The sequence below is a fragment of the Emydura macquarii genome, unplaced genomic scaffold (assembly GCF_026122565.2).
Source record: "Emydura macquarii macquarii isolate MOO-44397 ecotype Brisbane River unplaced genomic scaffold, CSIRO-AGI_Emac_v2 contig_2365, whole genome shotgun sequence".
Classification (NCBI taxonomy): Eukaryota; Metazoa; Chordata; order Testudines; family Chelidae; genus Emydura; species Emydura macquarii.
Window position 1 is genome coordinate 1,809,329 of NW_027132502.1, and position 13,926 is coordinate 1,823,254.

Below are 13,926 nucleotides of genomic sequence, written 5' to 3' on the forward strand. Positions count from 1 at the left end.
GAAAGAAAAGAGTGGCACACACAACATGGCATTTTTATGGTCGTGCTTCTGGCTAGCTTCACACACAGACATCTACACATGCCTACTCAGTTGCACTGTTTCTCTTGAACAGGTCCCCCTTCCAGAGCCACTTCTCCCATCTTCCCTTCGGCAGGCACATCCGGATGCTATAAAGATACAAACTGGCTTGCGCACTCCTAATGAATACAAAGCGGTTTGCAAGTTGACTCCAAAAGTCGTCTTTGGATGATTTCTCACTCAAAGCTTACACAGTTCGACAGGCATAAAAAGGGGCTCAGGGACTAACCTGTTGAGTCCGTGGCTTGTATGGGGAGCTGCTTTCCAAGTCAGCCAGTATGCTGGTCAAGGAGTCGATTTCCGCATCTAAACTTGATCGTCTTTCTTCGAGCGTCTTCCCGCCAGGATTTACCTAGCAGAGTAAGGAACAAGATTTCAAACCATGCCAATGGCTCCGTCCTGCTTTCAGTCACATTCTGATTTTCATCACATGGAGATATTTTCACACCCTGGCAACAAATCCAGAGCCTCAGGAGATGCATGGATAAACATGCTGACATATTATAGCTGGCTACCATAAAAACCGGGGATAGGGGAGGGGGAGCAGTTGCAAAAGGCTTTAGACTGTTTTTAATTTTTAATTCACATTTTCAATTCACATTTTCCCCTGTGGTTTCTGGAAGTTTTATTTAAGGAGTATGAAACTATCTTAGTGCAATTTGGAGGGTGCTGTATAACTGAGTAGAGAGCTATATTTTAGCAGAAGGTATAGTGTGATGGTTTGAGCATATGCACAATGACTTTGGACAACCCTAGCTCTCCCACCAACTCCCTGTAGGACCTCACAGAGGCAATTTAATTCCCATCCGAAGGTGAAGTGTGTACACTAAGCACTATTATATTACTATTATTATTACTCAGCCATTACTACTATTTATGGTAATTCATATTACAGAAGCACCCAAAGACTGCAATGGAAATTGGTGACCCATTGTGCGGGGCGTTGTACCGATGTACATTCTAAGACAGTCCCTGCTCCAAACTGCTGACTGATGTTGATGGAGCAGAAGTGGGGAGAGGGTTTGAAGATGAAAGTAACAGAGACAGGGACACAAGTTCCATGCACTGAGCTGTGTGACAACCAGCAGGGTCCAGTAACTGTGCTTGCCTGATTTGGAACATCAAAACCTCAGTATTTCCATCTGTAAAATGGGGATCACACCCTGCGTCACAGTGATATTTAGGCATTCAGTTCCATTCCTAACAGTAAAGTGTCTTAGGACAAAAACTCCAATTTAGTGCCAAGATGCAAAGTATCATGATTACTGCCGTGCAGTCTGGTCTTTCTCCTTGCTTGGCCAGTGCACATTTATTTTTTGCAAACACACATCACAGAACAGATTAAAGTTTAGAAAGGTAGAGCAGGGGCCCCCTTGTACTGACAACCTGAACCCACCAAAGGAGCAATGCCACAGTACACTATCCAGATGGAGAACACTCTCAGAGAGGAAGGGGGATTTTGTGGTTAAAGCACTAAATTAGGACATGAGATCTGGGCTCAGTTTTCAGCTCTGCCACAGACTGTGTGTGACCCTAGGCAAGTCACTTATCCTCGGTGTGCCACAGGTCCCCACGTGTAAAATGAGGATAACCACTCTTCCTTGGTCTGCCTTGTCGATACAGGCTGTAAACCCGTAAGGCACGGACATTCCCTTCTGATGCGTCTGTACAGAGCCTTGCCCAATGGGACCCCATTACTACAGTAATTCACATAATAATCTAGCACTTACTTAATTTCAGCTGCAATATCTAAGCGGAGCTTGTTATAACCGTTCCCACAGACAGTTCCGCTCTTGCTGCCTTCACAGCCCACAAAGTTGCTCCCCCTTTCCAAGTCAAATCCGTCCTCCTCTTTTGGCTCAGCAAGTGTTTTGGATAGGTTTGATTGAAGAGTTTCATTCACTGAGCACTAGATCGTCTTCTCAAGCTCCTCGGTCATCAATCCCATGCACAGATGGCCACTTGGCCAGATCAAGACTGACAGCGTAAGACAGTCGGGCTCTGATCTGCCAAGCTCCTGACCCGCTCAATCGATCCGGAAGTCGACGCAATAAAACCACCCCCTGGAGCGGCGCAGCGCTGCGTGGCCGGGAACGCATTTCCCATCAGCGCAGTGCAGTGACGACACCACATAGAAGAGGAGTTACGAAGTCGACGGGAGTTAGGCAAGCTGCGCAGAGCGTAACGCCCGTCGACTGCCGCCGAATTTCCGGGTAAGCGCAGACCTGGCCAATGACTTTTGAAGATCACTGGTTGCTTTGTCTCCATTCTGTGAATCAGCTCCACTGCTCACAGTGAGATGACAGCCATCAATTCAAGCGCACCCAAGAAATCCACACCCGAATGCGCAGCGCCACTGGATTGCCCGGCACTAATGACAAACTGTGTATCCGCTGCATTATCTCCTGCGTCCTCCTCACCATTTCAGCAGGGAAAAGGCACTCGAACTCCTTTCCTGGTCGATCAGAAGCTGTCACAACACTTCAGACAGCTATTACTGCTCAACGCGCCCCACAGTGATTGCCCTGAGCAGACGACCGCCAGCAAAGCAAAATAAGGAAATGGAGCCTGAACGAAAGCGCACGCAAGGGACCCAGAACAATGTTCTGTATCCCAGACCCAATAGGATCCGCCGTGTACTGTATACAGTAGGACAGCTCTGGACTCATCATTTATTTCCACAGGTTATCGATGACCTTATAACTCACAAGTGGCGCGGCGGAGCCAGGCCACAAGTGAGGCAGGAAAGGACATCGCAAACGAGCGGAAAACAAACGATGCGACCCAGAGCAGGCCCATCACACGCTCTGCTCATGCAACAGCGGTTTTACTTTGAGCCTGCAAGATTGGAGCACTGTGACAAATCAACGCCGCATCCATCTGCAGTAGCCAGGCCCTGCCAGTGAGGGGACCACGGAGAGCAGCGCATGGAAAGGAAGGGTACTTAGCTGTCATGCCACCGCACTGGGAGAGCGAGCGAGCAGAGGGGCAGCGACGGGGAGACAGCAAGAGAAGCAGACAGGGGAGGTCAGAGAGGTGGGGGGTACGGGAGCCAGGAGCAGTTGGGCACTACTTGTAGAACTAGCCAGGAACTTTGGGGCTGGATGTGCAATCTAACATAAGTGGAACCCCATCCAGCTCTTCCACCTACTCCACTTCCAGTTCTCCCATCCTCTCCCTTTGCTACCTGCTCCTACCAGCTTGCGACCTGCCCCCACATCTCTGCAAGGCTCTGCTGTCTCTGGTAACTCACCCGCGTGGACTGGGATGGCAGAGCAGGAAATGAAAGAACTCTCCAAGCTAGGAGCGGGGCTGGTGAGTTAGGGGTCACTACCTACTCCAGAGCCTGTTGGCACTAGGTTTTGACAGAACTACAGCTAAAGAAGTGAGGACAGGGACCGTGCTGGCAGGTCGGCTATATGCCCGCTGTCTATACAGAGGAGAGGTATTTCATCTATAATCATGGTCCAGTTGGCAGGGCACTGGACTAGGCATCCAAAGACCTGGAGACTACTCCCAGCTCCACCACTGATCTGCTGTGTCACCTTGGTCAAGTCACTTCCCTTTCGGTGACTCTCTCTCCCCTCCCACCCATTGTCTGTCTTGTCTGTTTAGAGCAACTGTGAGTTCCTGGGTGCAGGGCTCTCTCTCATTGTGTATCTGTGCAGCGCCTTGCACGCCCGCTCTTGGCTGGCACGTGCAGGCGCTACTTCAATACCTATAGCATACACACACACACACACACACACACACACACACACACACACACAACATATCCGTTTCCCCATTCTGTCCCTCCAAAATGGCTCTCCCAGTCCCATGCATATCAACGGAGTTGAAACCTGTGTCCCTAATTTGCAACCCCAATGTCTATATTTTTGGCTTTCAAATGGGGGGGAGGGGGTGAGAGAGAGTGTGTCACAAAGCCCCCGTGCAGCCAAAGTGACGTGCGTCCAAAGGCACCACGTGCCGTGCACATATACAACACTTCCCCAGGTCTGACCCATATTTACCACAATTACCTCCTATTTAACTATGGGGGAAATGCCGATTGGCTGACTTTTTAAACGGCACCTACTGTACAAATAAGGAGAGAGTGTAAAAGGTTTTAACCAGTGATTGCAACTCTACACACCCCCGTCTGAAGTTTGTGTTCACCTCTTTTCCCACCTTTCCTCCGACGGCACTGCCGCCAGCCGTATGGTCCTTTCCACCCGTGCCCCCCTCGCTACCCATCTCACTGGCTATAAAGTTCTTCATCCTTTATTTCCGAGATCACTAAAGCTATCTGCAGTGCAAAGAGACACAACAGCTGCAGATCAACAGAACGAGGCATCCGCCAGGACATAAGGAAAATAAAGCACCCAGCAGATTTACCACAGTGTCTTCTCCCCTGAACCTAAAGACAAGAGCAAAGGTTTTGTTTCAAATCCCCAAATATACATTCAAAATAGTTCAAGGGAGGCTGCCCCACCAAACAGGCATGTGAAGACAAAAGATGACTCCTGCATTCGGAGGTGGGGGGTCCAAGATGCTTGATGTGATGTGAAATCGCCGTTTGAGACAGTAGCGAGGGGTTGGAAAAAGCCGCAGCGCCCTTTAAAAATGGAGAGATTGAGCCTTTTGAAGCAAATCTGAAATGACGGGAGACTTCAGCAGATGTGACTGCAGTGATCTCAAATGACGTGATTGTATCAGAGATCTAATAGAACAGAACTCCCCTCTGTTCCGTAAGGCCGGAGCCAGGCCTGGAAGATCCTTTTTAGTCTTGTGATGACAGGAAGGATAAAAGCAAAAAAAAAGATGTTAGAGGGTTTGATTTAAATTCTCTCCCTCTCATTTTATTTTGAAAAGTGAAAGCACGCTACCTGATTTATTGTACTGGATTAACTTGGAATAAAAGAAACCAATGAGAGGCTAAGAGGGGAGATGTTCAAAAGCACTTGGCAGCAGCCTCTCTGCTTGCATGGAAGTCATGGGTAAAACTCCCATTGACATGAGCGGGAATAGAGTTCGGTTAATGCTGAGCGTTTTTTTTTGTCTCTCGCCATAAATTCTTCTAGCTGGTGAACCAGGACATCCTGGAAAGGATGGATAAAAGGAGTATGTGAATGGGGAGTGGTTTTGGTATTGCCCACCCCATAAACAGCCAATAAATAATCACAGGGTGCACCAGCCAAATAACAATGCTAGACACCTCTCATGGCAGAGCTACTGCATCTCTGCCCCACTGTATGGCATGTGACAGAAATATAACCTCTCGGGATGCAGAGGCATCACGAGGGGCGCACAGGACGAGGAGCCATGGGCTTCTGAGTTCCAATCCCAGCTCCAGCGCAGATCCACTGTAGTAGCTTGGCTCGTTGTGGCTCAATTTCCCCATTAAAAAAAAATGGGAACAATAATCCCGGCTGTGTGGTGAGGATTGACCCATTACTCTGCAGTGCTTTGCAGATGCCCAGCGTTGGAAGCGCGAGGTGCTATTACCACTGGGGGCAGACAGACAGGCAAGTGGTAGGATCATTTGCTAAGCGTGGCCCAGACAGCTCTACACGGTCAGTCTACAACCTTGCTCTGGATGCGGGATGTATTCCTCAGTGCCTTTCCTCTGACAGCTGGGTTCTGCAGCATTCTGGATTCACGCCCAATGCCAGGGGATGGCTTCTTGTCTTGGTGGTGCAATATACATCCTCGGCAGTCAGCAATACTGGTCCATTTAGGAAGTGTCGGGACACAGAATGCTGCCTGGCTGCCACCTTCTTCCTTACAGGTTTGTGAGCTGATAAGACAATGTGGCTACCCAGCTGATTGCATCTGGCAGGCTACACCCAGCGTATCATGGGCACTAAGCTCTCCCTCATCACAGAAGCTTCCCCCACCGAGCCCTGGCTGGAGGCCCATATCAGACGCCCCTCACAGGTCACAGAAGCGGTAGAGAGCTGAACATTTCCGGACAAAGTCATGCAGGCAAATTCATAGAAATACCATCCTGAATGTCAATCAAGCAGTCTGCATCTCTGGCTGACAGACCATCATTCACAGCGCATGCCTCAGGAGCCCTAGCCATAGTGAACGATGAATAGGCAACAGGGCTGCCATAAAGTCTTTCCTGCATTGTTTGAGACAGAGGGGGGAAAAAAGCATGGAGGCTTTATTCCTCATTATCCGGTGTCACAGAAGCACCTGTCGGTCTCCCTGGAGATCGGGCCCCCCTCGCAATTGGAGTAAGAGCCAGTCCCTGCCCTGAGGAGTTTACAGTCTAGTGTGGACAGCAGTGGGAAGGGAAAACAGGCATAGAGAGAGAAAGTGACTTGCCCAAGCAGGTCAGGTGGGCACAGAATTCAGATCTTCCTGAGACCTCGGCTGTTACCCTATCCACTAGGCCACCCTGCCTCCCGCATGGTGCTTCCATTTTCATATCCAAGTTTCCTGGTCCTGATGGTGCACCTCAGAAGAACAGAAGCAGCTGTCAAGGCTATCGAGCCCCATACAATCACCAGATCTAATCCCTCGGACAATCAGTCCGAACCCTCGTAATTAAATCCGTAGCCTTGATCTGAAATGACTTGCCCCGATGAGGACGCCTGGGCAAGGAGCCATTGCATCTGCGTTTCTGCACCTCTGCATGGTGCCCAGAGCCTGTCCAACCTGGCCAGTTGGTTACCTCACATGCTGGGGAGCTGAGGCGCCATGGCAGACGGACAAGCAGAACAGCGTGCCAGAGAGCCCTCCAATACCGCATTTCTTTCCAAGGAGCTTCGGGGCCTGACGCTAATGGACTAGGCCCCTGCACGGCAAGTGTCGGAGGTGTGGTTTGGTGGAAGCTTTTGGCTCTGGGGGCTCTCAACTGCATATCCAGTAAGGGAGGAGAAAGCAAGCAAGCTTCTGCCCCGGAAAAGCTCTTCACTGGCAGAGCTCAGCTAAAAGGATTCTGTGCTTTCCACCGTGTTTCCTACTGACCTGCTGGGCCAGGTGCTGAAGGCAGATTATCCGTGGTGTTTGCCATGGAATAGGTGCAGAAGCATGTCTACAGACAATTAATAATTAACCCTTAAAACTCTGAATGGCATGTCTGGGACCCCCCCCAGAGCACCAGTATTGGGGGGAAGAGGGGGAGAAAACTCGTTTGAGAAGGAGGCTGCAGCAGCCGCTAGACAACGCAGGAGACAGCTTGTAGCAAAATTACAGTCCGAAAAGTGACTCGAAAAATGACAATGCGGAGGTCTGTATTGGCTCTTGCTCAGTGATTCCAGATGAAATTGCTCCATGTACGAGTGGCATGAAGAGACTTCTAACTGCCAGCAGCCCGGCAAATTCCAGAGGGGAGCAGGAAATCAAAGTGCGGTCTCTCTTTCTGCCTCCTATACCGTCACCCTACAACTGGGGCTCGCAGAACAGCTCTGCTGAAGATCCCTGAAACAGAACAGTGCCCATCTTGCTCTTCCACTGCTATGTTGGCTGGACAGCGTGAACAGGCACACACACTAAAACGGGGTTGAGAGAACGACTGTGCTTAAATCTGGGCTGGATTAGGGCTCATGTTTCAAGGCTGAACTAGGTGCTCAAATCCCACTAGATCTAATATCCACCATAGGATGGCATTTGAAATAGGTTTAGACTAGAGGGCCACACACATCACTGCCTCTGGAGGCCTAGCTGTACATCCAGTGAGAGAGAGCAATACATTAGCTGCTGCCTAGAGAAAAGAAGAGAAGCCGTTCCAACGATCTGACATTGGCCACAGTGGCAGACCCAGCACCTCAATGGGGTGTGAAGCCAATGCCTATTTGCTGGTTTACTTAACATGCCTGATCAGAAGCTTCAATATGCTTGTGTACGTTAAGTGCTACCAGATGCAAAACCTGCAGCCAGCTGAAAAGTGTATTAACCTAAGAAGGGTCATCAAGATATCTAAAAACTAAACGGGGTGGGGAGGGATAAAACTAGTTTATTTTTCCATTAAGGCAATTTAATAGTCTCCAGGTGGACTTACAGTCACTCGTCCTTGGGAATTAAACTGAATTAGTAAAACGGTTTTGTTCATCGGCAGAATATACAATAGAAAATGGAATGTGTTATGTTTTCTTTTTACGTTTTCTGCAGGACGACGCTCCTCTCTATTCATGGGCAAGATAAAGCCCATCAGCCGGCCATGAAACCCTTCTGAACCAGCAAGACCGTTGGCAACTGTAGCTAACTTCATAGTAGCAGGGAATATCATCTTTTTCTTTTCATTAATAAAAATTCCATTAGGGCTCATTATTGAGAAGTATGGCCACTGTAACATTTTCCTATTTCCTTGCCTATTCCCCCCACCAACTTAAAATATGTTCCAGTCTCAACACAAACTATTCTTTAATTAGCCATTGAGTTGAATTGATGTTCCCTGCACAGTATGTTGCCTGCAGAATAACCGGGAACTCAAACTAGATATTGGATATTTCACCATCCATCTCTGATGGGAACCACAACCAAATAGCAACCAATTACCCCCAATATATATAGTCACAAAACGCAATAAATACAGCAACCTAACAGCTCATCAGGGGCTCACGTTAGCCAAAGGGGGTCTTTTCACATACTGAACCCATAGTACAAGAGGTAAAAACCCCTGCTCACTTACAGTTATTAAATATCCCATGGCACTTTGCAAAAGCTGATGATGTTAACTTCCATGTGCTAGCCAGATCTCAATTCCCCCTGCAGTTTTAGTTGGCTAGGTTGGTCTTTATCAGCTCCTGTCCTAAACTGTTGTGGAATGTTGCTGTTTGCTGCTGAATAGTTTTTCTGTTCCACCCAAGATTTGGCTGCATTTCAGGTGAAATGATTTCAGCATTGTTTGAGAAGTGTTTGGGGGAACCTTCAGAATGACCATTTGAAAGGCAGTACACATGCATGCACACACACGAGAGGGCTGCATGTTTCTGTATTCACTTGCTTTCAAGGATTCTTTTTAATAAACTGAATGGTCAAACAAAGTGATAAAATTATTGTAAAATAACCTTCTTGTACTGGACCAGTTTCTTATTAAAATTGTGTGCAACGGCTTATGAAACTCTTGTTCCAAACTTTAAGTGAATTCCACTATCAAACAAGAGTGGACTGTAACTGATAAGTGATAAGACAAGAAACTTGTATACAGTATAACTGATTAACAGGACTTATTTTAAAAGCCCCTCCACAAAATTCTATCAGCAGAGAAATCACATCAGGAAAATCTATGGCAGTTATTTTCTCCCCATCAATCACTTAAATTATACATCTGGAGACAAAGATACGTATAGACAATAGCCTGCAAAGCATCGACTCTGAAAAGGATTTGGGGTCACAGTGGACAAGCAACTCAACTTGAGCTCCCAGCATGAGGCTGTGTCAAAAAGAGCTAATGCTATCCTTAGATGTATAAACAAGGTACTAGTTAGCAGCAGGTGGGAGATGATTCATTTCCATATACAGCATCGGTGTGACTGTTACTGGAATACTGTGTACAGTTCTAGTGTCCACCTCTTTAAAAGGATGTTGGGAATTTGGACGGGGGACAGAAAAGAGCCACAAAAATGATTTGACAGCTAGATAAAATGCCTGGCAGTGAAAGATTTCAAGAGCTCAATCTATTTAGCTGATCAAAAAGAAGATTGAGAGATGACTTCATTATGGTGTTTAAGTACCTTCATGGGAAAGAAAGCACCAGGTACTAAAGGGATCTTTAATCTAGTGGAGGAAAGGCAAGAATGAATGGCTGGACATCGGAGCCAGACAAATTCCAATTAAAAATTGGGCACAAATTAACAGCGAGGGTGATTAACCATTGGGAAAAAAACCACTGGGAAAAAAACTGCCAAGAGAAGTGGGGGATATAATCATCTCTTCTGGCTGTAAACTCTCGGAATCGATGAACATTAGAAACGAAGGTTCAATGGCATTTGTTAAGGCTTGTCTACACTCAGTTTTTGTACTAGCTGATCTGTATCAGTTTGGAAATTAAATGTATGAGAATAAGACACATTAGTGTAAACACCTTTATACCAGTGTAACTGTGTCTGCACAAGGGGATGGAACACTTTCACTGTATCAGAATAAAATTATAAGCCTAATCAACATCGGTAAATTGATACAACAACTATGTATAGACCTAAATGAACAAAGCCAAGGAATAAGCTAGTATAAAAAAAACATGGTATGAAATAAAAAAATACAGACAGACAGACAGACAGCATATTGGTGACCCTCTTGGACAATTAGCATCCAGTTAAGAGAATGTGCTTAATTTCACCCATATTTAATCTTCCATGAGATTTATGCTCATGCTTAGGGACCTAGCTGAATTGAGGCCTTAGCTCTGAAATCCACCTCTTTTCTGTAACATCATTTTCAAAAGCTGGAGTTGCACATACTCTGTTTTCTTCCACACCTTCTTCTTTAGACCATTTAATTGTCTCTGACCTTCCGTTATGTCTCACTTCCTCTTTTCTGTCCCAGGCTAGCCAGTATGTTGTGACAGTTTAATAAAGAGATTATTAAAAGGGACACAGTCAAGCCATTTTGATAAAAGATGGAGGTTTTGTCAAAACAAACAATTTTACAAAACCGCATCTGAACAAGAACATTGTAAAAACTCTTTTGTGAAGTCAAATGTGTTGGAAACCTACATACAGAAGCAAGACATCACAGCCTCAATTCCTGACAGCACTTCAACATGTACTCAACTTTTATGCATGTGCTTAAGTCCTATTGACTTCAAACGTGACAAGCACAGACTGAAGGGCTTCCTGAATTCAGGTGTGTCTTCCTGCATAGGTTCCATGAAAACCAGAGTGAGACTGACAAGAGAAAAAGAAAGTGAACCTGACTATTTTCCTTGTCCAAGCTGAGTGAAGTGCAGAAGTTAAATGGATAGCATCACTTGGGGAAAGCAAATTAGATCTTTAAAGCTCTTTTAGTTATAACAACTATGATACTTTTGCAAGCTAAGGAATTTCTTTTTTTTAAACAAAGTACAGGGTTGAGGGGTTTATTTAGTTTTTATTTGAGTCTGCAAAACTCACTGAGATTATCAGATAAAATAAATATTTAAGTCTTTATTTCTTCGATTCATACTGCATTCCAACACTGTTCAGCTGTGTGCTCCGCACCAGTTGCTAAGGAAGGAAGGAAAGGATTGGTTGCAGTCTCTCTTGGTTTACACACTACCTTCCAGAACAGAAGCTTGCAAGGATCCAAGTCTCCCAAAGAGTCTGGCAAACTGGACTGAAGTTTCAGGCAAACACATGTATATAGACCCTGTAAAAGTCAATGGTTCAGGCTCAGTTTCACTTTGAGATTTTGAGTCTTATTGCACCCGAAACGCCAGGCAAAGCCAACGGTACCCACTGAAAACTTGGCGAGGGCTCCCTGAGAACTGACAGGTGAATGTTTTGGGTCTGACCCTGTAAACTGGATTTCTGAATGGGAGGACACATCTGGACAGGCTGCTCCTTGCTTCTCACACACAGAGCTAGCTCTGTCCTGATGGCTAAAATTTCAACATTCCACACTCACCTCTCCAATGGGCCACTTCTTTAGCATGTAACACACTATCTAGTACACCTGCCTGGCGTCTCCCCAGGAAGGGGGAGTGGGTTACTGAATAGCAAGGGAGCTGTTGGTCTGAATCAAGAGACATTAGCAGATATATATATATTTATTTAAAACTGTTATATAACCTCTCCCCCATCAGATTCATTCCTACCTGCTCCCCTGTGCATTAGAGACTACCGGCTTGCTACAGTTCCATCAGCAAAACAGAACAGAAAAATACTATTATGGAAAACAGCTCTGCTAAGATGGAACTTAGCAGTCAGACTTTTAAAGTAACATGCACCCCTCTCTCCTAGGATGAATCCCTTCCAACCTCAGACTAAAATGACATTTTCCCAGTGGTCATTTCACAAGCACTCAGGATTGCTCAGTCACTGTGCTCTATGTTCTTTGCAAAGGCAACATTTTTGGCCTGTCGTGGAGAGGGGAGGACAAAGCTTTGTTTTTCTTCACCGATGGGAACTAAGCAGGCGAGGAAGGAATGTTGCTTTAGCTCTTGGAGTTTTGCAGCAGTCGGCAGTTACTTGGCAGCAGCACAGCTGCCATTACAGCAGTGCAAAATGTTCAACCACAGAAGGGCTAAATTTATCAAAAAGTAAAAAAGTGAGTGTACTTTGCACAGCCCTACTTGATGGAAAAAATCAAAGAGACCAGACTCCAAAATCAGTACCTCACTATTCCACAGTTCCCTATACTTCCTAGCATGTTGTTCAACTAAAACCGAACTCATCATCATAGAATACAGACGAGCTTAAAGCATCAAATACGAATGTTGGTCCTTCTCTCTCCAAACTCCTGCTCTCTGTAATGCTCCACCTCCCCTGGCTTTACTGAAAGGTTTCATCCTTTAAAATTTCATCTTCAAACAGGAAGCCAGGTCAACATCTTAGGCAGGGCGCTGTAATTAGCTTCAGCTGATCTTTTAGAAGTACCCTTCAGTACTGTACCGTGGTCAATGGCCAGGAACTCAATAGTTCAATTAAGTATTGGATGCTGCTTTGCCATTCCTTCCTGCAACGTGGACTTCACAGCCTGGGAGATTAGCACAACTTTTCCTGAAGAGATCCTTTGTGGAAGAGCCAGTCTGTCAAGTTAACAGCTGTGAATGGTACTTCAAATTGGGAAGAAGAGAGCTCATTGCTTCCTTTCCTGGATGGGGCAGCACTCCAGTGCACCAGTGGCAGAATGGCCATTCATCAAACCTCCTTTTCCTCTGCCTAAATACTCTAACCTTGGACATAACAACTCTCCTACTCCCTTTTGGCCAGTATCAGGTCTACATTAGGCACCAACAGTTGGCTGCTTTCTGTCTAGTCTTCCTATGGGTTTTCCTATTTTTCTTTATCATCTCTATCCCAATTTTATTTCCAACGCGCTCAGTGATGTCCATCACAGAGGAAAAGCCATGCCAAAGAACTCAGTCCATGCAGCACCTAGCACATTTTAGGCACAACTATAATATAGGTAATACACATAATAAATAAGTAATCATAATTTTTAAATGGGTCATTGCTTATATCTAAACTGAGAAGGATTAGATTTTTTTAAATCTCAGTGTATGTTGATAAACATCCATTTCACCAGAGGCACCAAAACTGGCAACAATATTTCCATGGATAATCATTGAAATGTACAGAAATTGCTTGTGAATCTACGAGACTATTACATAATTGTCAGATGTTCCCACAATTTCATGCCACTGAAAATGTAAATTGATAAAAATAATTAAAAATGCTTAAAAACAAACACAGATATTATTGGTTAAAAGTCTAAAAAAATAAAAATGGAGTTCTGCCAAGCCTATTTATAGCCGTGCTTCCCTCCTACCCCCTTGCCCAGGGTGCTTTGATATTAAGAGCCCTATAATACAACATAGCAAGATATTAATAGCCAGGCAGAGAGATTAGATGCAAGACTAACTTATGCCGTACAATTAAAACATTTCTAGTTTCAGTAAAATTAGCAGGTTATAATCAGCATCTTTGTCTATTTGGAAGAGAGTAGGGCCTGAAACCTTACAGAAATGAGAACAGAGGTTCATTGAAGATTTAAAATAGACTGCGGTTTGGCATTGTGAAACAAAACATATGCTTGCTTATAAGACGAATTGCATCAGGGTCTGATTGGAAGAAATACTCAACACAACTTCGCCTTCTCCCTTTCCCCCACTTATATTGCTGGACTTACTGGTCATACTACTCACATGATGGAAGAAAAAATAGCTGGGATAAAATGTGTGTCTATTCTCCAGCTATATATATATTTCCAGTC

General features: G+C 45.5%; 1 protein-coding gene across 10 annotated transcripts in view; it reads right to left on the reverse strand.

The window, feature by feature from the left end:
* LPP (LIM domain containing preferred translocation partner in lipoma) overlaps positions 1-13,926 on the reverse strand; it is a 400,945-nt gene that overhangs the window by 179,897 nt on the left and 207,122 nt on the right. For 9 of the 10 annotated variants that reach the window (XM_067561068.1, XM_067561064.1, XM_067561066.1 and 6 more), the window contains one exon: positions 308-430. The exons of the other annotated variant lie outside the window; for it this stretch is intronic. In XM_067561068.1, coding sequence (XP_067417169.1) covers positions 308-430 — 123 coding nt within the window. The remainder of the gene's footprint in view (positions 1-307; positions 431-13,926) is intronic. 10 annotated transcript variants of the gene reach the window in all.